The sequence below is a fragment of the Stylophora pistillata genome, chromosome 13 (genome assembly GCF_964205215.1).
Source record: "Stylophora pistillata chromosome 13, jaStyPist1.2, whole genome shotgun sequence".
Lineage (NCBI taxonomy): Eukaryota > Metazoa > Cnidaria > Anthozoa > Scleractinia > Pocilloporidae > Stylophora > Stylophora pistillata.
This window is the reverse complement of record NC_142531.1, coordinates 11,635,609-11,659,573: the sequence shown is the minus strand read 5'-3', so window position 1 is coordinate 11,659,573 and position 23,965 is coordinate 11,635,609. Positions and strand designations below refer to the sequence as shown.

Here is a 23,965-nt window from a genome sequence, read left to right as displayed (position 1 = left end):
AAGGTATGGGTCAGGTATGGGGCTTCGCTCGCGCTTTTTTCGGGATAAAGCTCCGTTGTACTATCACCAAGCCCTAAACTTGAGAAAAATTATTCCATTTCAATATCCAAAACTAGTTACTGAAACCTTAAGGTTATCGGAAGCAAAGCCATCAAAGATAAAACCATGAAAACAAAACAAAAAACTTAAGTAATATATTTAACTTGAACAGGATGAAAATGATTCTTTGGGGTGGGTGTTCGAAGAACTGAAACTTTTTGCGGAAGACCTGGTGACCAACTGACCACACATGTGACTCGACCCATTTTCATCTGTTCAAGCAAATATCAGGCCCTGGTTGTTCAAAGGGTAGATAACATTATCCACAGGACAAATCTCTATCCGGTGGATAGCGAAATAAGTTTTGTTACCACTTATCCGCTGGATAGCGATTTATCCATTTCATATCTTTATCCGCCATTTGAAAAACCGGGCCCATGACGGCTAAATAACACGCGAAATGAAACGTAAAACTTTTCTACCAGTTTGCAGTAAATAGCGACGTTTTATCATCTGTCTGCTAGCTGCTTGGGTTTTATTTTCCAGTGAGGCTTTAATCGTTGTTTGAGAGCCGTCAGCCATGTGTTTTTCTCGAGCTTGATTGAAAAGGTTGCAAGGCCGAGTGGTTAGGGTGCTTGACTTGTAATCCGGCCGGTATCGCGGGTTCAAGTCCTCCACCCTGCCACTCACTGGATTTGTTCTCGGTTGCCCCTAGTTCAACTCCTCGGCTACACTCTGTAAATAGCCCAATGGTCTGCCTCCTGCCAGTGGGGATTTTCAAGCACTTACTAGTTAGTCTACATTGTAGCTGAAAAGCCCCTTTGGGGGAGCTTCAATTAACATATATTGTTATTATTATTATTATTATTATCATTATTATTATTATTATTATTATGATTATTATGATTATTATTATTATAATCGCAGTAAGGAACTTCTAGATGCTGAGCTTACTAAAAAAAAAAACATAGGGCGTAACAACATAACCTATGTCCCTACCGGGATAATAACTTTCTATAATATACAACGTGCAGAAATGGTGGGAAACTAATAAAATTAATTAAGACAGCTCGTGTTCCTTTAAAAACCTTCTCGGAAACGCGGATATCAACACTAGTCACTCTCAATCTCGTTGAATATTTTTTTAATGCTCACAGATAAAATCACTCCCTATCACCACAGGCAGCCCAAGCTCACTGCTAGAAAAGCGGAGGCGACTCTTACCGCGTTGCGCAACGCTTTATATGTATAAAGGTTTGTATGGGATCAGGGGCGGATCCAGTAATTTTTGATTGGGGGGGGGTCCAAACTTTGGTTCAGAAAGGACTGTTAGACTTTTGATGAAAATTACTTCTCCCCCACCCCCCTCCCCCACACCCCCTCCCACCAGTCGCGGTTACACGTTATAATTCCTGGGCCGCTTCAGTACCGTTTACTTGGATTCATTAAAAAGATCAGCCAGTTAAAAAGTGATATACGATCCTGTCGATGTAAGATTTTCAGTTTGAAAGTTGTAAGCGTCAGGTCTGTAAGGAGGGGTCTGGACCCCCAGACCCTTCCCCTGGATCCGCCACTGGGGATGTCATCGGTTTGCCTTAAAAGAGAGAAAAAAATGTCTTGTTTTGAAATAAAATGGACTTACCTTATTGCCATGTTGTTTTCTTTGTTGATTCCTAGCGTCTCAGGCCATTTTGAAGCGTTTTCGGCGAGTTAGCACTATGTTGGTGTTCAAGTTGAGGAATCAACAAAGAAAACAACTAGGTAATAAGGTAAGTCCATTTTATTTCAAAACAAGACATTTTTTCTCTCTTTTAGGCAAACCGATAACATCCCATACAAACCTTTATAAATGTAAAGCGTTGCGCAACACGGTAAGAGTCACGTCCGCTTTTCTGGTAGTGAGCTTGGGCTGCCTGTGCTATCACTCGAATCTCCTCTCAGTCACTGTCACCCCTTTTTTATTGAATACACCCGCGATCAGATTTCTAAGGAAATACAATCTACGTCATTTCTAACATCACCCGCTGATATAAAACGTAACGCTAATCAAGTGTCACGCCCTTATGACTGTCACGTTCTTATATATTTCTAATAACCCAATTTAAAAACGACGTCCTAACATTTGCTAGAAAGACTGGCCACTGGTTACTATCAATTTCGCTAACTATTTACAATCTATCTTAAAGTCTATTAGACAGCAACCTTGAATGTCCGAGCGATGTGGAGCGTTTTTGAAATGACCGATCTCTGCATTAGCCTTAAGGTTTCTCTGCATCTAGAACCTAGGAGCTTCCTGATGGATCTTTCCATGTCCACACTCCAGCCTCCCAACACATCTATGATCAAGTTGTATTGGTTGATCTTATAACCCTTGTACTGTGCTTTCATCTCCCTTCGAAGCAGTCCATACTTGAGTGTTTTCTCTTCATCTTTCTTGCCACGATTCTCAACCCACGGACAGCTCATCTCAATGATACTCACTGTCTCTTCCCGATGACCGACTATCCTCGCATCCACCCGGTTTGCCCTCACCTCGTTATGCTCTGCATAGACGGGAATATCCCAAAACGCTTGCACAACTTTGGATTCGTACAGTGGCTTGGGTTTTATCTTGGAGTACCACGGGGGACCTCGTCAACCAGCTTTTAAAAGATCTCGCAAAAGCTCAAAGTATAACACCTTTAAAGCCGCATTATGCCTCTCCAGGTATTTACTTTGGGCCAACGCTGAACACCCCGCGATCACGTGTGCCATACTCTGTGGTGACGTTTGCAGGGGTGGTACCAATGTTATGATTGGAGTATACCTTTGTTGGTAGCATCTACTCATGTAGCTCCATCATACCCGCGATCGTATGAGTCGGTGCGCGTTGCCAGGTCGTCATCCACGCGAAACATTCTAGTCTACTCAAGTCTTCATCATCCCATCTGGATGTTAAAAGGTTTCCGCCTTGCCACCTCTCTCCTCGGATTTTTTCGGCGTACTGACCTCTAACTCTCTGCTTTAACTTATCCTTAATCTTCTCCTTCGACACTTCCTTGCCTTCCTCATCATACAGCTTCTGGTTGGGGTACGACAAATTCAGAGACACCCAACTCTTCATCAAATTTCCCTGCCTCTTTCACGAGTGACCAGTGCCCTTTAACAGCAGCTTGTTCTTCAAAAGCGCGCACTAGGCCCATGGTAGGATCTTCATTTCCGTATAACTTAACAGCTGACTTGATAAGAAATAGCACACTAAACTGCAGTTACAAACATGACAGTAAAACGCATGTTGGAAAACAAGATTAGTAAACTTTACTTGACGTTTCGTATGTTTCGACATACATCTTCAGAAGTGACAGTTAATAATACACATAGCGACTAAGTTTAAATTTAAGATAAGTAACTACTAAAAATTAGCTGACTTGATTTTAGTCTGCTTGTATTCAGTCTCCACTGACTTAAAACCACGCCCCCCCCACGTGTCTAGGGAGTTGCAGGAGTGCAGTTGACCCAAGTGGGTGCTTCCCGCCATTCTCGCAGATGATTCTACGAGATTCTCTGTCGATGTTAGAAAGGTCCGTTACACACCATTGCTGAGACCACATGAGATATGACAACACCGGCAATGCAAGTTGGTTGGTAGCCGTGACTTTGTTCTTATCCGAGAGGGGACTAGATCAAAAAACTGATAACCTCTGTAGGTAAGCACGAGCTGCAATCTCTAGAACTAGTTTCTTCTCCTGTAATAGGCGCTCCGGCGTTCCCAAGAAGCGATATTGCGCATCTTTTTTCAAACAGTTGATTGCCGCCTGACCATCAGTGAAGCCATTAGAGGTCTCAGACACTACTCCGCGCCGTGCGTGCAAGACATTGCACTTTTTGGGGTTCCACTGAAGTCCCACATTTTCCATCACTGTTTTCGCCATCCTCAGCACCCTGTTCAGCTTTTCTTCAGACGCCGCGAACACCTTAAGATCATCGACTTAGAGGAGATTGGTGACCTTGGACGCAATAGGTTTTGAAAGCCCATATCCTTCAGCGGAGCTTAACTTCCACGCAACAGAGTTAATGCATAGAGTAAACAGGCGTGGACACAGCGCATCCCTCTGTGGGAGGCCTCTGTTGAACCGCATGGGTGGTGACAGTTCGTTACCCTTCACGGTGTGTATCTTTGTGTTCCAGCAATTGCACAGCTTACAGACAACCTCACAAATCCATTTATTATTATTATTATTATTATTATTATTGTGCAGTGTACACTTATAGATGCTATAATAAATAAAAGAACATAGGGCGCAAAGCGTAGCCTATGTCTTCTTAAGAAACGTACGTTTACACAGATGACTATGCTTATGTCTAAAAACTAAATATTCCCTTAAAGTCTCTACAATATTCCCTAAAAGTCTAATGAAGAGCCATTTAATTGAGGTATTTTTATTTTTTCATTTATTTAACTAATAGACTTATCTGAATGAATCCTTCCCTGAAAAACTTTAGATCTTTACCATATGCTTTGGTAAAGGTAAAGCCTGTTTACGAGCCTATTGGCCCATTAGGCCGGTGCTTAACTCCGGTTTCTGTAGCACGAAGCGACTAGGAGTATTTCTACTCCCCCCTGGATGGGATGCCAGTCCATCGCAGGGCTACCCCCAGCATTAAATTGCCGGTACCCATTTATACACCTGGGTGAGGAGAGGCACTGTGAGAGTAAAGTGTCTTGCCTAAGAACACAAACCAATGTCCCGGCCGGAGTTCGAACCCGGACCACTCGATCCGGTCAAGCGCTCTAACCATAAGGCCACCGCGCCTTCACTTGCCATATGCTTTAACATACTTATTTATTTATTATTTATCTAGTCATTCACTAATACGGTATTCTTTCCTATTGCGTGTTTAGAAACTTATTCAAAGTACATTTCAAAAAATGAATAAATAGCAAGACAATTCGAATCAAAACCAAGCGTAAGCTTTCTGTGGAAAACTAAAAACCTGCTGGATAAAAATCATGCTATCGGAGGATGAACTAAGCCTACCCATCTCATGGCACGGTGCGTGAGTAGTTGCGTAGGTACTTATCGAAGAAGCCTCGGCACGACTTTGTATTCTCGAACCAATATGGCGTCCAACGAAGACTGGCGTACTCCAGCTTTCCGCCAAAAAGTTATTTCTCAGATGTAAGTATTTTAGCTGTTCTTTATTCTAGGTATAGTACTCAAGAGCGATCGCGGCTTTTTTAGCTCGATAGAGATCCTTCCATTTGTGTTTTATGCGCCTTTTCAACACTTCGCACACTTCCGCTTATAGCGAGGAAGCAGTAAAAAGATCGGGGAATCCCAATGTAATGATGAAGAACCCCAGTGACATGGAAAATCAAGTATTTCTGAAGGCTAAAACAAGGGTAAGTGTACTTTTACACCATTTGATATCTTGGCATGACTCAAGATCAACGTGTTTGTCATACGAATACTGATACACAAATTTGATCACCTAGTAATCGTTACCCTCCCCACACGCCTATCGCTACATAACTCATATTGAAGAATGTTTTTAGTATGGAAGCCACTGCTATTCATTATACTATCATTATACTGCAATTCATTATACTATCAATGAAAACCTATCCTTCGTTGATTCTACCAAATGGAGCGTTTGATTTCTTTCCACGCATTTTCAATACGCATTGTACTCAGACGCGTTTTCAGTTTCGTAGCTAAAGCTGCCTAAAAGTTGAATTTTAAAGGGAACATTTGCTTTCGTTTTGTTTGTCTTATTTTTAGCTCTTAACATCTTCTAATCGGCTATAACTGTTCAGATTAAACAAGAGCAATGAACAGAAAGTACATTTCGTGACATTCTGCGCTTGTAGAGCCATATAAACAGTCAAATCACGAAGTTCGTGGTCAATTGAACAGGATGTTGAAGGATAACTTAAATTTGTTATTAGTGAGTCATTAAGTGAGTCACTGAATAGTTCTGTAAAGCATGCCATTGGTATTTAAAAGTGGTTTTGTAAACCTGTGGGTGAAACTCTTTATCAGTTCAATAACTTGCGTAAAGAAATGTGAATTTATGAGGTAAGTCATAGGTACTGTTTGTGTATTGTATCTTAGAGTTATAGAAAATGCGTGAAATATTGGCTTATCCATATTTAAACAATCATTTCTTAGATCTTTTTTTACTACAGACATTTAAATTTCATTTAAGGAAAATCAGTGCAGATTTTTGGCTTGTTTTTGTTAGAAGATAATCAAGATGAAAACTTTAACTCTTACTTGGTATTGCCTCCAACATGGAAAAAAAAAATATATATATATATATATATATCACATCTGTTGTTCTCTTGTGTTTTTAGTACTCTGTTTCAATATGTGGACTGTATTCTTCATGTGGTGTTTCTGAAGTTACAGTTTGTTCATCAGTAGAAGTCATTGCAGTAATTCATTTTTGAAATTCAAAGTTGACTCCAGTCCGCAATTTGTATATGTAGTAGGACTACATGCTGTCCAATTTGGAAATAATTGGATGAAAAAAAAAACTCTGAGGGCAGCCTAAATTGGACAAGGCCATAGGCCAAGTCCAATTTGGCTGTCAGAGGAACTTTTTAAATCAAATGTTTTTCAAAACTGGACAATGATGTAGACCTCTGACTTGTTAATTATAAAAGTAGTCAGTTGTAATTGAGCATTGTTCAGTCAAGGTACTCTTCTTTAATTTTTTAAAACTGTCCAATCAAGGATTAACTTGGAAAGTTTGAAACTATCCAAATTAGTCCTTGTTTGGACAGTTTCAAAAAATAAAAGAACAATAGCTATGCTGAGAATTACAGATTAATTATTGGCTATACAATTAAATAGGTAATACGAAGTTATACAATGTTTTTTTTAATTTTAAATAACATGTTACATAATCTTTACCCTAATTTTACACAATGCTCTTATTTAAGGTTGAATACCTAGCATATGTCGCTCGTCTTTTGGTTTATATTCGGGACATACGTAAGTAATCTTGCTTATAATAAATACATTAGACAATTACAAGATTCAATAAAATCCAATTAGAAGCTGATCTTTTGAACACAGGCAAGTTGAATTGACATTATTGCATGCAATTTTGTGGCTTAAACTAATACCTAAATGCAGGAAAATTGTTTTGGTTTATGAAATATTTCCCAGCCTGGGATCCTTTCCTTTGGGGACCATTTTTCCACCCTTAAAAACAGCTTCAAATTGGGGGAGTTGCCAAGTTTTGAACTCTGTCTATTTTACTTTTTCATTTTCTTTAGCACAAAATTTCACTGCTCTCTAAATGCCTTTCTTGGCACCTGGGGATATGAATGGGTGAAGTGAGATCTATTCCTTACAAAGCTATCTGCCACTGGATGTTGATTTGTTATATAAGGAAATGTATGGTGGCCACAAGGAAAAATATTAGACCTTGGGAGTTTAAGTCCTAAGTAAGGGCTTGTCTTAAAAATTATCTCTTGATAATTCAAGGCTAAGAGATTATCAGGCAAGTATTTATTTTCATTTTCATGAAAATTGAATAAGGAGTTTGGTTACTTCCCCTATTCAGTGCAAGTCTATCACAAATAGCCAAGGAGTACATTGTATTTATTTTGAATGCTCGATGATGACATTCTTGTTATTTAGCAATTAATGCCAAAATTTGGGTGAATAAACATTTCAGTCTACAATGAGCTACATTGTACATTTATGCAGTTTGACTGGTTCTTACATATGATCTGCTGGAGGGGGGTGGCAAAGATGATGTCATCAGTATCAAAATTTTGCCTTTTCATGATATACCGGTAAAAGGAATAGATTACATGTTGCTGTGCAGCAATAAATTGTAGAAGACCTCAAGTGTAATAAGAGCGTCAGCGACACTCTGCTATGCTTGGTATGCCACTTTTTTGGTTCTTATCCCATTTTGATATCATCTGTGATCTACTATTGAATGGACATCTGGCAACAGAATGTAGTTGTTAAAGAGATATTTTTCAGGTTTCTAGTAATTTGATAACATTGTGGTACATGTGTTTGCTGCTCTTTAATGGGTAAAATGTAAAAAGACATGTCCTCTCAAAGAAAACAGCTAAAACTGATAATAAGTGCTCAAACCTAGACTATGTTTATCAGGCTTGCTTGTTATCAGACCGCAATATCTCCCACAGAATTTGATGTGTGATTATAAAATATAATATAGGGCCAACTGCCCCTGGGCAACAGCAGGCACAGGCAGCAACCATGAATCAGCCTGGAATGAGTCGAGGACTGCAATTTCCCTCATCTCAGCTCAACAAGCCACAGGCTGTGAGCACCATTGGTGCACAGAGTACCTTGCAACAGGTGGTACCCCTGGGTCAGGTCCAGCAGTCACCAATGGCACCTCAACAGGTCTTTTATAATAAATCAGGAATAACCCAAGAACAGATTCTTGCCCAGCACCTTCAGCATCAACAGCAACAAACACCCCAGCAACATCAACTAACCTCTCAATCTATGATGACGCCACAAGCTATGAGTGTAAACTCTCAGAATCAGGGGGGACATCACCAAATAAGCCAATCACAATCTTATGTTCCTCCTAATCAAGGGGCATCTCCAATGCCTGTTCAACAGCAATCTGTCCATCAAGGTTTGCCTTATCCTGGTGATCTTGTGTGTGGTTAATTTTTGACAGTAATTTAACAGAGACATGCAGATGACCCATGGCCAGTTGATGAAAAGGCTGGGCATTTCAGAGTATTATTTTGCTGAACTTTAAGACGACAGAATTTTTCTTCTCTCTTGTTCCACAAAGAGAACCGAAAGAACTTTCTCTCCCATTCTCCTGATCTCTAAGCATCTCTTTAGGACATTGTTATCATTCAGGTGAAGATGTTACCAGTTTCCTCCCAGAAAAATTGAAAGTTAATTATCTCACTTGTAGAAGAAACATCTCTTTAAAAGCGAATTCAGCCTAAATTTTTCTCTTGAGGCAGTAATGACAACTGATTTTTTCCTGACCCTTTCCACCCTAACATCAGCATGCACATTCTCCATAGTGTTCTCTATACATTTCCTAAGGTGCTGACAAGGAGAATTTGTGAAACGATCAATCAGAGCTTTTGTAGTTAGTGATCACTTCTTTACTTTAGTGACCTTAATGTCTGATTCTGGGGTGATATTTTTAGGAGAAATGTGCTGCCAGCCACTCTTTGGGGTCAAAAGGTTAAATTGTGTCAGGGTTAAAAGACCCTGGTGGTACATGTGCAGCCAAGCCTTCCTATCATGTTACCCGTGGGTCTCAGTTGAAGGAGATTAACAGTGAAACTAGTTTAGTGACCAATTTTGAACCAAGGAAAAATTTGTTAGATAGTTTGATTGAAAGGTTTATGCTATGATGATCAAAGTGATAATTGTTAATATTCCTTTTTTTTCTTTTAGTACCACAGTCCAAACATCCTGTTCAAGGAAGAATGCCACATGTTCCATCCCCAGCTGCAGGGCAAAACATATCATCGAATTCAATGCGAGCACCTACTCCTTCATCTAGTCTGACAAGCCAGGCCACCATTGCCCCATCACCTGCTCCTTTTGTTCCATCACCTGCAACGCACCCATCACCCTCCCCTCAGGTAGGGCCGCAAGGCTTCAAGGCAGTCATAGTTAAACAAGGACCCTGACTATAAAAGGGATAGCTCCTCCCCCGTCTTGTAACGCAATCTTTGCTTCCATGGCTAATCGAAGATGGCTGACTAATGGAAGGTGAAGGGGGAAAAAGAGATTTGTACACGAAGACCGATATCCTTGTCTTGTTTCAATTGATTTCCACTTGAAAATGTTTTTATTGACGATTAAAAAGGGACGAATGGAGAAATATTGATCTTCATTTGCAAAACTAAAAAAATTAGGCTATCGCAATTTGAATTTGGCGCTCCTAACGGCTCCTCCTATCATGAGATGGTCGTACTGGCCCTCTGACTCCCCTCCGTTTGCCTCAACTTCTTGAGCCGTCGATATCATTGACTAGAGGATCTCAGTACTGTGACATGCTCAGAGAGAGTGGTTTTCATGTACATATATGTACATATATGTACATTTATGTACATGTATGTAAATGTGTGTACGTGTATGTTGCGACATAACTCATCTTCCACTTCGAATTGATCCATTTTACGGTTGCTACAGTCGCGCACTAACTAGTCTTTAGCTTTAAAATTGCATTTTATTTTGCCATGGCGGATTTTCCATCAAAAAAAGCCAAAATAGCGGCGCGAAGTCTACGAGTCCGTTATACACTGGAGCTGGCGGTCGAACCCGGAATGGAAGAGCGATTGGAAAGCGTGAAGACAAGAATTCAGCGGTTGAAGGAACGCCTTCATTTAGCGAGTCGAACACCGATGGCAAATGTTATTTTGATGGAACGACTCTTAGACTTATTCGAATGGTCTGAACAAAGAGGTATGGTAAGTGAAAGTCACTCCTCTTTGTTTACATCTTGCTCGTTCGCTCAGGCTTCTCATCTTGCCAGCGACGCGGCCACCCAAACCGACATAAACGGGTCCAATGTTTTATCACATGTTTTGAGTTATGGGGAGAAAAAGCCTCAAAAAAGGAAAAAAAAATAGAGCGAAGTTCGAGAATAGGTCCTTTTGAAAGGAACATAGTTTTCTAAGTATTTTGACACGGCACTATCTAGGATATTTTTTGCCTGAACATTTTAGACGCGCGTTGCAACGAGAAGCCTATTTCACTAGCTACTTATGAAAAGGTCGAGGTTTTCAATAGTTCTTGAGGCCCGTTCAGGCAATATAGCCGATGATAATTTGTTTTCCATCGGATTTCAGTCAACCAGACATGTTTCCAATCCGTGACCGAAATTATTTTATATGAGCACCCATGGGATTCGTCTTTCAACACCACATATTCCGTTGGAGAAATGGCGCGCGATTCAAATAAAAATTCTATCCAACGTGATCTCTTGTTTAATTGCAGAGGAGTTCTTGTTTAAGTGTCACATGAAATCCCGTAGACAAAACGTCGAAGAAACTAACCACTTTATTACGACAATACAAAACCGGTATGAGAAGAGGATTTTTGTGAAAGATAATAAAGGTCATAAAAGCTAGTCCTCACCGCTAGCCCTCTGGCCGTTTGCCTTCCTTACAGAAATGACATCGCAAGCGGGTGTACATTCCGTGGAGCCAACTGAGTGGAGCCGATCATCTTTTCTTTGCCGTAAACGAAAATGGCAAAATTCATAGAAGTTTGAGATATGCACTGGCTGCAAGTGACCTTTCGGTTACAATAGTTTTGCCAATATCGCACGGTCACGGACTGGTTGATGTCGACAGTTTGGTGTCAGGGGTGAAATGACTGACGGCTTGCCCAGGGCAAAAGTCCTTTTATAGTCAGGATCCTTGTTTAAGCAATGAAGTTGTCCTGGCAGTAAAATAAATCAGCTGTAAATCAGATGTGGGATTTTGCCTCAGTCTGTGACTGTTTCAAGCTGTGTTGTTGTCAGTAATTAACAGCTTGAGTTGTAAAATCACACCTGCACATTACCTTTACATCTTTCAAATAACTAATAGCTTGACATACATGGTAAGCATTCAGCTGCCTGGCTGGGGCTCAAACCCTTAGCATGGCACTCAGTTTTTTTCTTTGTCCTTTACTCATGAAATGTGCTAAACATCTCTCTTTAGTCAAGGAATGAGCTCAAAATTTACCATCTTCCTTCTTTTCCATACAATGAGGAAAAGAAGTATGGTAGCAGGATGCTGCCATCACTTATGCACCTTGCATGACACCATAGCTTGCAAACTAGTTCTCCTTAGCTTAGCTGATGTAGTATCTGGTTGTCAAATCATTACTTGCCAAGGGACTCTTCTCAGCTCTGGGTACACCTAAATTTTCTATACCTCTGAGTACTGTAAATGGCCTCCATTCCAATCCTTTGATGTGTTTTGATTTTTTTTTTTTTTTTGCTCTATAGCATTACATACCAGCTTCACCAGCTGCCCCTACATCAGTCCCAACTCCTAGTACGATGAATGTTCAGTCACCAGCCTCTGTTCCAAACCCTGCATCGGTAGGGCCCCCAGCAGCCAGCCCCGCTCAACTGAACCCAGCTGAAGAACAGGCTTATTTGGATAAGGTATGTGCTGACTATATTGCTGAACAACCATTTATCAAATGGCCAGTGCGGCCCCATATGTGCAAAATCCATTAAAAACTATAGCAAAAGCTGATGTTTATTGGGTGGGACAGTTGACATGAGCCAGTCCAAAAAAGCTAGCCCTGCACTCATGCAGCTCATTTGCATTTTTTGAGAGAATTATGTGAATTGAAATTGTAGACTTTTAAAAAAAGTGAAACAAGTGAGAAAGTGAGTTGCTTCAAGGAAAAAAAATGGAAAAGCTTTTACTCTAGAATCTTTTTAATAGTTTTTTAGTCTGTGCCCTTCTTTTGTATGCAAGTACATCCTTTTAGGTTGAAACAGGTTGTTTGAAGCTTTTAGTGTTAAGTGAACATATGATACTCAGTCAAGAAGTACATATCATATCAAGCAAGTACATTAATTGATTACTTTTACTTTTACTTTTTTATTTAACCCCCTGAAGATGCATTGGTTTAACATTTGGTGCATTGGACTAAATATCTCTTTTCATCTATAAGCACACTTTTCTCAGGGTGTTTTTCATTCAAAGGCAGCACTCTTCTGAGTGAACAAAGAATTTTGCATTTTTGGTCCTAGAAAAGTTGTACTGTTTGATAAAAACTCATGAATTCATTTCTCAGCTGAATGAACTGAAACCCTATGTTGAACCACTGACAAAGATGATAAACAAGTTGAACCGAGCCTCAGGGGAGAAAGGTAAGTTGTATAAGAATTGTTAGTTCAACTTGAGGTAATTTGGTAGCAAAGCTGTGAGTCATTTTATTTGATGTATAAAATTACCTTCAATATGAGAAAACCAAGAAAGTAACAACTGATGATTGAGACAATGTATTGAATCTTACCAGCTTGTAAAAAACTGACTTCAAGCTCCTCTAACTTACATACTTACATAGTTTTCATAAGGGGCATTCTGATTGTGTGTTTTTTGTTAACATGTCTGTTCAGTAAAGAGGGCTTAAGACACTTCTGACTTACCATTTCGGTAACTAAAGTTAGTCTCAACTTTGTTCACTTTGAACATTTTTTCCTCTCCACCCCTCTAATTTTATCTAGAGAATGACTAGCTTATAATGCCTGCAGCTGCTTGACTGAAAAAATTCAGAGTGATTTGGCACATTCATTGATTTCATAGCTTCCCACTGAATGTGAATGGACAATGTAGTTCAACAAATACACAGTTATTTCCACTGAGAATAACATTTATCAACCCTTGAACTCCCATGAGTGACCAAGACAGAATTTCTCCATATCATATCAATACAATATCAAGCAGACAAGCGATGAGAATCAAGAGAAATATCAAGGAGGGGATTATTGGTTGATCTAATACCAAATTCTCCAAACTAACATCATAAGTATTGTAAAGCAGATAGTAAAGAGAATTATTACACGACTCGGGCAATCAGAGGGCCAATAACTAAAATCAACCAATCAAAATGCTCTATTGCCGGTCAATATTCTCTCAGCATTGGACCGGGCACGGTCCCGAATGATACAGCACTTGTGTCCCTTTGAACTTCAGTTGTATAATAAATCTCTTATTAACCAAGCTTGCTCGGGACCGTACTGGAAGAATTTTGGCCCTTGGTCTTTTTTGTATGGACCTTGCTGTGCTCGGTCCATACTGTCAAGACCTTGGGCCAATATTCTCCCAGTACGGCCCTCATACTTGGTTAGTAAGATATATTTATGAGTGAAATGGAGTGAAAGGGGTGAACAACAGCTACATGTACATGTATTTTGGTTTTCTGAGTAACTTAGGCCAGTTTTTTTAAGCCAGTAGCGACAAAAATGTCTCATTAACCCTTTACACTGTAACATCAGCAGGTATATTCTCCATACTGTTCTCTATACATTTCCTTGGGTGTAGGCAAGGAGAATTTGTTCAACAATCAAGAGCTTGTTTCGTTGGTGATCATTTCCTATATTCTCATGAACTTAATGTGTGATTCAGGGGTGATATTGTAAGGAGAAATTAGATACTGGTCACTCTTTGGGGTTAAAGGATTAACTTCCAAGACAAAACAAGGAAACTTATCAGAATTAGGTTTTTATGAGATGGCAGTTATTCTTCAGGATATTGTTGTTTGTCTTTTTTTCAGAACACAGTAGTTTATACAAACTAAAGCATCTTTATGATATACTGACAAACCCAGCTAAAAGGTGGGAAAACATATATTAAAAGAGAGGTACTCTGGTGTATTGTTACTAAAAAGTCATTGCGGAAGGTTCATTTTTATGTGTAGGACCCTAAAAAACACATTGCATTGATACGAAGAAAAGTGAAACAAAGCAGAGCAAAGTGGTAAAAGATGATTGTAACCGAAAAATGCTGCAACCACATTTTGCCTTTGATAGACGCAGAACTAATGGAAAATAACTGACCAAGCCAAAATATACAAAGTGTAAAAGAAAATCTTTTAGTACATATTGATACAAAATGTAAAATGAAACCTTTCAGTACATATTAAAACAGTGGATAACACCCTGATTGGCTTCTCAAACTCTGAATATCCTTTGCCATCACCTCAGAACAAGTCATGCCCAAAATATTAAAATTGTTACACGAATGAATTGAGTTATAATCATCTTTTTGTGCTTTCTTCACTCAGTGTCTGTTGCTGGCTAGCGGAAGAATATTTACCTCACTTCATGGCTCAGTAAATAGCCACCACTAGCCACTTAGTATAGGTAATCACGTGATTTTGAGTGCAATTTGGAATAAATAAGCACAAGTAAATTTTTTCAAAGACTAACAAAATTGCATGAGCCCGTAGGGCGAGTGCGATTTGTGGTCTCTGAAAAAATTTACAAGTGCTTATTTATTCCAAATTGCACGAGAAAATCGTGTGATTATCTATTGATAATATATATGAAAAAATATGAGGTAGCTTCTCATAACTACGCAGAAGAAAAGTGCGTGCATCACGTGCAAAAATAATTTATTCAAACCCTGCAAGTGACATTGACCTTGACATTGACATTGACATTGACATTGACCAATCATTCTGACCAATCAGAGTGTCTCATTTGTTTCTTTCTTTGCACTGAATTAACCCTCTTCTGCACTGAATTAACTCTCCTCTGCACTGAATTAACTGAAAACTGCATTCATCTTAACCAATCAGAACTGAGAAATTTTTTCATGTATATTATTAGTTGTTAAATATACAAAACAAGAGCCACACCTAAAGACTAATTAACAAAAACTACAAGAAGGCAAAAAATTATACTAAGTAGAAAATGAAAAAGCACGAGCAAAGACAATTATGTAATTCTGGAGCCTACAATGTACACTTAGTACAACCAGTGCCATAATGATAGTATAATATATAGTGACTAATTATACAATGATGAATTTGATTGTACACTAACATCAATTTATCTTTAGGTGTTTCATATTCATTCCAGCTACATGTAATTTATTATAGAGTTATATTTCTTATGACAGGCTTCCTTTGCAAGCTTTGGAAAACAGTGGAAATGTGCTGAAAAAGCTTATCCCAATAACTACACCACCAGCCCCTCCAACACCATCTGGTAACGCAACTTCCTCAGCCTCCACCACATCTGTTGTAACAACTACAAGTCAAGCTGTTCCAGTAGTGCCATCAGCTCCCATCCAGACAATCTACAAACCTCTTTTTGATGCAGTTACAAAGCATGCCAAGTCACCCATGTTGGGCCACACCCTAAAGAGGACATTTACTCCGCTGCTGCAAGCTATGGAAGGACCACCCATACTGTAAGTTTAGCATTGTGGATGGTTCCTAGAAACTTATTCCTTTGAAAGAAATCAAGGAAAGATAATTAAATTGTTAGGAGATTGATTTGTCAGGGCTAACCTAAAATTGAGGTAATGGAAAGTTTTAAAGATCCAAGTTAGTGAGAGTTGACTTATTAAGTCAAGTAAAGCCAGGGATTTACTGTAAGTTAGGCTCAAAGTTTTTACTGCTAGGGTTTATGTCCTAAGCATGAGGCACACGCCATAAATCTGAGTGGAAAAAAAAAAAAGAAAAAGAAAAAACAGGTTCCATAACTTATAGTATGGACCAACAAAACAAGGTTAATAAGGTATTTGTTTTATCTCGGGGTTCCAAATAGTGGGAAAAGATTTCAATTCAAACACAGTTTTAAATTCAGTAGGCCACACAGTGAATTATGGCCTACTAAATTGACCAATCATTGGACATGGACACTGCATTAATGTTGGCTAGGTAGAATAGGTATCTTTGTATAATATTCTAGCTTCAAGAATAACTCTGACAGACCAATATATTTTAAGAAGTATGGAGATGAGACACACCACAATTTCCCTTATTTCCTCCTTTTTAATCTGTCTCTAGAACTCATGAATAAAATTTAGATTTGTGAGCCAGTTACCATGTATTTCCTTGAAGTCATTTTCAAATTAACTGTGTTTTAGATATATTTGTGGGTTCTGTAGAAGTAAGAGGATTGTTTAATGTTTTATTATGTTTTTATTTGTAGTCCTATTCCCCCTCCAGCCAAGAGGGTCAAGGTAACTGGTGAAATTCCAAAGAAGTGTACTGTTCCACATGTGTTGCAAGGGGAACTTGCCAGATTATGCAGCCGATTTCAAGTGAGGTCAGGAGCCAGCTCTGGAGCAGTACAGAGTAACACACTTCTTGAGTGTTCAATAAGTAAGAATATCATCGTAAGATTAAATTGTTTTAAAATATTTTTTAGCCCTTAACTCCCAAGATCTGATTGTTCATTCTCCTTGTAATTAAGTTACAAGAACTTGTTGTTAGATTAGATAACAACTGCTACCTGACAAGATTGAGTATTCTCACTACCTGATTGCTGGATAGTATATATGTTTAGCATAATTGTTGCGGTGATTATGGAGAAGTGCATGCTCTGGTTGATTGAGGATTGCATCATATCTTGCTTTAATCACCTTGTGCAAGGTGATTATTTATAGCAGGGGCTCTAAATTTCAAAATAGCTGCTACACGTTTGGTCAGTGTTACAGAGAAAGTTATGAATGGCATAGAAGAAAATTGAAATGGGAAGAGCACAAAAGATGCAACTAGGTTTGGCTACTTTTCAAAAGAAAGATATGATGTTTTTGCAGATTGAATTAAATAGGAAGAGTTAAATTCTAGTGGAGACAAGCTGCTTATCTCAATACAAGTGATCAAAAGAATTTTAATGATGGTCTAAAGAATAATAAACAACTATTCAACAGAATTTAAAGGCACCTGAGCAATTATACTTAAACAATTATTCACCTCAGCCTCCTGGAAAGAACTTTGATCCAATTAAGGTTAATGATCAGGACTTAGAGTGTGTAGAGCAAGCAAAGATCTTAGGTTTGCAGATATCTTGCGATCTCACGTGGAATAATCACGTATCCGAAGTTGTAAAGAAAGTAAACAAGCGCCTGTATTTTTTGCGTCAGCTTAAGCGTGCACAGGTCAAGTCGGAGGAACTTTTGCTCTTCTATTTGACTTGTATTAGGCCTGTCACTGAATATGCATGCCCTGTTTATCATCATAGCCTCCCGCAATACCTTTCAGTAGATCTGGAGAGATGTCAAAGGCGAGCTTTACGTATTATCTATCCAGATTGTTTGTACAATGAGGCGCTTCTTTTGACTGGTCTAGTTCCCTTACACAACCGCCGCGAGTTCTTATGTGATAAGCTTTTTAATTCCATCCTGTCTAATCCCTCGCACAAGCTCTATAGCTTACTACCTCCCAAGAATGAGTGCGAAGTCAATTTAAGGAGTCAGCACTCTTTTACTACACGGCGCCTCCACACCATTCGTACTCGAAATAGTTTTATCCATCACTATGTCCATAAAGCAATGATGTAATATTGTTCTTCTCTTAATTATATATTTTTGTCTTTTTAATTAGTTCTTCTTAGCCATGTATTTTTTGTAGTATATATTTTATTGTAAATCAAACGTAATTCAGCCTGTGGCTGCAAGGTTTTTGATAATAATAAACTATCTATCAAACTATCTATCTATCTATCTAGCTCAATGGATAGAGCACTGGACTGTTGTGTGGGAGGTTGAGGGTTCGAGCCCTGGCTGGATCAACACTCAGGGTCTTAAAATAATTGAGAAGAATTTGCTACCTTTCTATAACATCAAGAAATGGTTAGATATTCTAGTCTCCTTGGATAGGGATGAATAAATGGAGGTCCTGTCTCCTGCAGGGTTGGGGGTAGGAGACGTTAATTTCCCACACACGAGATTACTGTGTGATAGATGTCGTCCCCTGGGGTGAGATGGGTGGGATATTGGGCACACTTAATTTGGAGCCTCGCTCTGTTGTGCGACCCTCACCATACTCTGGTGAAAGTGATTAAATAAATAATCCCTCCACATTTGTCTCAAGGATTAATCAACAGTATTCCCTTGGCCTGAAGCAAATCACTGTTAAATATAACAGGAAGAAGTAACATATTAAGGAATTCTGGGAGTCTAAGGGTTAAAGCTGCAGGTGAAATTTGTAATGACTGTTGCTGGCCTAGCGAGTGTTACTTTATTGTTTCAATTTTTTCTGTTGCCAATAAAGAGAGCGTTATTTTATTGGTATATTTATTACCCACAAGAAGTTATATTACTATTTACCAATCATTTTGCATGTTTCATTTGAAATTTGACTGAGTTCTCTATCTTTTGCATCAAAGATGACCTGAACCTGCCAGCAGTTCCACCAATAGAAATCAGTGTTCCACAGAACTACCCTTACTCCAGTCCTGAGTGCAAAACAGCAAATTACAGTGAGTTCTACATTTAACAATAGGTCTCTTTAAATGAAATCCATCAATTACAAATTATTTTTGTCTCATGTATTTAATTATGGAATGTAATCCAGGACTGAGGTGGGTTAAACATTTGACGCCAAAGTGTGACTGTTTTCCAATTTCCCCTTACAGCATCACTGTTGAATCAAATGTAGAGATCATGGGAATAATAGAAATGATCACCAATTTAGGAAGCTTCTGGTTCTTAAACAAATTGTCCTTGTCATTAACACAGGAAATGTAGAGATATCAATGTGGAGAATATTAATACCAATGATAGTGGGAAAAAGTTTAGACTTGACTAAGTTCTGTGATTGTATCACTTCAATTCCTCAACCAGTAACATACAAGTCTTAATTATTTAACTCCCAAGATCTGATTGGTAATTCTCGCATCTATCTGCTACACATCTCCCTGTAAATTAGTTACAAGAATTTAGTGTTAGATCAAGGTTAAAACTTCTACCTGATAAGTTTAAGTATTCTCACCACCTGTTTGCTGGATAATTTATGGATATTATAGGGAGAAGTTACATTTTAATCACTTCTGGAAGTTAAAGGTTAAGTGTATGTTGATTAGGTCACTCTCATTTCCCAACACCAAAGGCTGCTTTTACAAAGCACATGTATGTATTTTGGTACCAGTCCTCCTTGGCTCATCTTTTTTTATGTTTAACTGTTGTGACTACTTTGGTTTTGGTGCTATAACTCTCTCTGTCAAGAGCTGTTTGATAACAAGTTTTTATGTAAGTCATTCATCTCCCTCTTGCAGATGCCAATCCTTTCCTCCAGAAAGTCCAAAGGCAGCTCTCTTCAAAGCTAAAGTGTATGCCTGAAATGTACTCTGTTACATCAGTCCTGAATGCATGGGTAGGTATTTGCTCTGTTACCAGTGGAGATTTGTGGGGAGAGGGGAGGAGCCTAATGTTCTTCAAATGGACATGTTCAAGTCTGATCCTGGATGGGTTTGTACATGTCTTTGCAAAATTTTTAATGTTGATTGGGTGGGGGTTGGGGTTCAGGGTTGGAGTTCAGGGTTGGGGAGTGGGAAGAGATTGGTGAAAGGAGGCTTACAGGAATTTTTTGTAACCCTTTGATCCCTGAGAGTGACTAGCATCTAATTTCTCCTTACAATATCACCCTTGAATCCCACATTAAGGTCATGAGAATATAGAAGATGATCAACTAAACAAGCTCTTGATTGTTTAACAAATTCTCCTCGTCTCCACCTCAGGAAATGTATAGAGAACAGTGTGGAGAATATATGGATGGATATCAGGGTGTTGAGGGTTAATAGAAGTGTCCAAGGCTGACCTGTGAGGGTTATACTGGTCCTAATTAATTTTGTTAATTTTTTTTTTTTTTTAAGGAATCAAGCATACGACAAGCTTGTCTTGCAGAAGTTGCAGTGAACTAAGATAATGGGTCTTAGAACTAAGGTTAAATTATGTTATAAAGTAATTTCAAATCGCATCAGAGATGTATTTCAACAGAAAAGTTAGATATTTATTTGTGTAGAAACCCTTAAGAAATCACCATGAAAAATGTAGTCAGACTACAAAAATGTCACTTTTTTGAATAAAATGTATTCTATAAACTTCTTTTGTGTAAGAGAGGGAACTGTCAGAACACACATTGTCTCATATCCTTTGGCAATCAATTTGTCTGTTTCTTATTTTAGCAATCAGTGTTTAACAGAAAATATTGTACTCTAAATACTTCAGTACTTAAGACAATTTTTGGCATGATTTTGATCTATTTATTTGCCGTGCTAGCTGGTAAATGATAATTTACAATAAAATAAATTGATCAACTGACAAAATATAATATTGTGTTATATTCTTGATGACCTCTTTTGTCTGAAGGGAAGCTGTGTCTGGAAAACATTAAACATTCATGTGGGGGCATTCCATTACAGTCACAATGCACTACTGATAATAATAAGAAATCAGCAAAGCAAACAAACAAATCAGACAAAACAGAAAAATCAAGAAACTTAAGTGTCCTTGAAGTACATTTTATGACCTTGTAGAAATTCTAATGTTGTACCATTCAAATACTTTGACGATGCACTTAAAGTGAAAGTTACAGCATAACCACAAAAAAAGGTTTTGCATCTTTACCTAAGTTTTTTTTTTTCTTCTCTTGTTTTCTCGATAAATACCTTTGAAATAATACACCAAATTTAATTACTTAAAAATACAGTCTATAGGGGGTCACTGCACTAGCATTACAATAGATTTACAGTGTTTGTAAAGTGCTAGGGGTATCAATAACTTTTTCCATAAGCAGCTGCTGATGGCATAGTAGGCAGCAGTGCCCAGAAAAGGGGCTGTAGGGTAAAACGCTAAGCATGAGACAGATGGTGGTGAGAGGTCTTTTTGGCAGTGGTATTCTGCTTCTAACAAACTGCTATCAAAACCCCTGAAGCTTAATGAGCAATTTGCTGCCTAAGGAGAAAAACAGAGATTGTGCATCCATTTCAGCTATACTGAGCATACTACCATCAAATGACATAATGAGACAGAGGATTCAACTGTTAAATAAATGTAATGTGTGGATACCCTATAAAACATACAAACATGTTACCCCTTAGGAATAATACTCATGACAGAGTTCTTTGAGTTCATTCCTGCCATTTGGTTGTCAAGTTTAACTGTTTATCAAAGATTAGAAACAACTCCAACTGCTCTGACTGTGAGATGGAAAGAGTCATTGAATTTTTCTTCTTTCATCAGTATTTTAATTGCATTTCAGTGGACCAGTTCACTTCTGATACTGTGGAAATTAAAACAGTAACAAAAAAACAGTCAGTGGTGCATCATCTATCAAGGAAACCATGAACAATCACACTGTAATGGCCACTTAAGTTATATAAAGTACCTTGCAATGTTTAAAGACCTACAGAAGTATTTCAAATTAAAAAAAAAACCTGATTGGGCCAGAAAATTCATATGTACAAGCATGGATCAGTCAATTTGGAAACTATTTCCTCATTCTACCCTGCTGCAAACTGTTTCTAAACACCTGCTGGCAACCAAACCCTTTAACCCCTAGAAGTGATTAACATGTAACTTTCTATAATATCCATACATCATCCACCAAACAGATAATGAGAATACTTCAACTTATAAAGCAGAAGTTGTCTTGATCTAACACGAATTCTTGTAACTTATTTACAAGGAAATGTGTGTCAGCTAGAAGGAAAAATTAACAATCACATCTTGGGAGTTAAAGGAAGGAAATATGAATCAATTTACAAACCTGGCATCAAGAGATAATTATTCTTAACCCATGAGGGTAAAACTATACCCCTCACACACAAAACATGTTTATAACATAACCAAAGTAAAGCGCGTGCTCTGATTGGTCAATTTAGCATCCTCCATATGCCCATGGGTGTACGCTGCTGACGTGAGCAAATGCAAAGACTATTTTTCCGCGCGCGCTTGTTTTTTTCTGGTCACGTAAGATTTGTTAAATAAAAGGGAACTCTTTAGCTACAATGTGTTAATGTTATGTTATAAAACAAATGGTAAACACCACAGCGTACACTATTGAGTTATGGATGCACTTGGGAGGTTTGCTAAGCACTCAAGAAGCTAGAGTCGCTCTCCGCTATCGCCTCGAGCGACTCTTAAGCTTCTTTCGTGCTTAGCAACCTCCCGCGTGCATCCATAACTCAATAGTGTACGCTGTGGTGTTTACCATTTGTTAATTATAAATATAAAATTCCTAATGTATTCCCATGTTGTAACAGGAACCTTCTATTCCTCCACAATAATCCCACAAAATTTGAAATTTACCTTCCCCATGTGAGATGTACTTGATACATAAATATTGACAAAAGAACCAACCCCTTAACTTGCAACCTGTGAAGTTGACTTATTAACAATACGAACTAATGCAAACAAAAATATGCAGATTGGGATCAAAGTTAGAATCTTGAGCAACTGCACAGTCAACTGATAACAAGTTAGGGTTAATGTTGGGTTAGGGAGGGGTGAAGGCTGATAGTTTCTAAAGAAACTGTTTGGAGCTGCGTCAGTGGGGGTAATGAAAATAATTTCAATATATCAACAAAGTTGAAATGGTAAATTGGCCACCGTTACGATTATAAAAGCTGATGTTTTGAGCGTTAGCCCTTTGTTGGAGCGAATAGAGGAATTGTGTGCTTTTAAATTCCCACCAATCACGTAGCTCCATTTTCTGCCTTTAAAGCACACACAACCCACAATTCCTCTGCTCCCATGAAGGGCTAACGCTCGAAACGTCAGCTTTTATAATTGTAACGGTGGCAAATTTACCATTTCAACTTTGTTGATATATTGAAATTATCAGGGAGGGGTATGTGCGCAGTTGCTCAGATACTAGATATCTTGTTCAGAACCTTTTTCATCAGCCATTCTGCATCCTGCATAGCTCTGTCAATAATTTGTTGTATTCTTTGTGGGTCAGTTTCATCACAGTGACTTGCATAGGCCTATAGAGAAACGATTCTGATGAATGCAGAAGATCGACTAATAGTAACAGAAATAGCTTATTCATAATCAATATATCATTAATCAAATTCTCATCTGTTCTCAAAAACGTATAGCTCTTGTTTATTTGTTTATGACAGAAACCTGTAAGGGTGTAGAACATGTAAGGAACATTATATATCTACAGCCCCGGAAAACTCATGACTTATGAGTTTCTGCTTTTGATCAAAGCCCCTTAAAAAATCATAATCATAGATAATAGCATCCGTTACTGCAGCAAGAAGGAGAGTCAGTGAGGTTGAGGTACGTACCTGCTTCACGTGGTGCTTATAATGCTTCTGTGTCTCTTCAGGTAATTTTCTCACACATCTCAGTAGGTATCTGTAAAGTGAAAGCGGTGTTCTGAGGTTTTGTTGCATTTCCTATCTACTAACCCATCAGCTGAACAAGTATTCCACTTTCTTGGTGCAACACTTAGCAGCTTATATGAAGTATTAAACATAGCGC

At 38.5% G+C, this 23,965-nt stretch overlaps 2 protein-coding genes and 1 pseudogene across 3 annotated transcripts; 1 reads left to right on the top strand and 2 right to left on the bottom strand.

The window, feature by feature from the left end:
• Nucleotides 1-1,804: 1,804 nt before the first annotated feature.
• LOC111322093 (uncharacterized) lies at nucleotides 1,805-4,435 on the bottom strand (annotated as a pseudogene).
• Nucleotides 4,436-5,058: 623 nt separating this feature from the next.
• Nucleotides 5,059-20,804, top strand: LOC111322116 (mediator of RNA polymerase II transcription subunit 15). 2 transcript variants are annotated; one of them, XM_022925175.2, is made up of 13 exons: nucleotides 5,059-5,198; nucleotides 5,329-5,422; nucleotides 6,968-7,019; nucleotides 8,230-8,661; nucleotides 9,453-9,643; nucleotides 12,004-12,165; nucleotides 12,810-12,885; nucleotides 14,292-14,352; nucleotides 15,641-15,934; nucleotides 16,681-16,853; nucleotides 18,862-18,954; nucleotides 19,750-19,847; nucleotides 20,347-20,804. In XM_022925175.2, the coding sequence occupies exons 1-13, from the start codon at nucleotides 5,065-5,067 to the stop codon at nucleotides 20,392-20,394; spliced, it is 1,908 nt and encodes a 635-aa protein (XP_022780910.2). In that variant the 5' UTR covers nucleotides 5,059-5,064; the 3' UTR covers nucleotides 20,395-20,804. The 2 variants fall into 2 exon arrangements, with proteins under 2 accessions (XP_022780910.2, XP_088599888.1); XM_088743762.1 differs by lacking the exons at nucleotides 5,059-5,198; nucleotides 5,329-5,422 and adding an exon at nucleotides 5,512-6,098.
• Nucleotides 20,723-23,912, bottom strand: LOC148717648 (LYR motif-containing protein 9-like). Its single transcript, XM_088743765.1, has 3 exons — nucleotides 23,770-23,912; nucleotides 23,368-23,460; nucleotides 20,723-21,755 (listed from the first exon to the last, which is right to left on the bottom strand). Exons 1-3 carry the CDS (start codon nucleotides 23,875-23,877, stop codon nucleotides 21,744-21,746), a joined length of 213 nt encoding a protein of 70 aa, XP_088599891.1. The 5' UTR covers nucleotides 23,878-23,912; the 3' UTR covers nucleotides 20,723-21,743.
• Nucleotides 23,913-23,965: the final 53 nt, after the last annotated feature.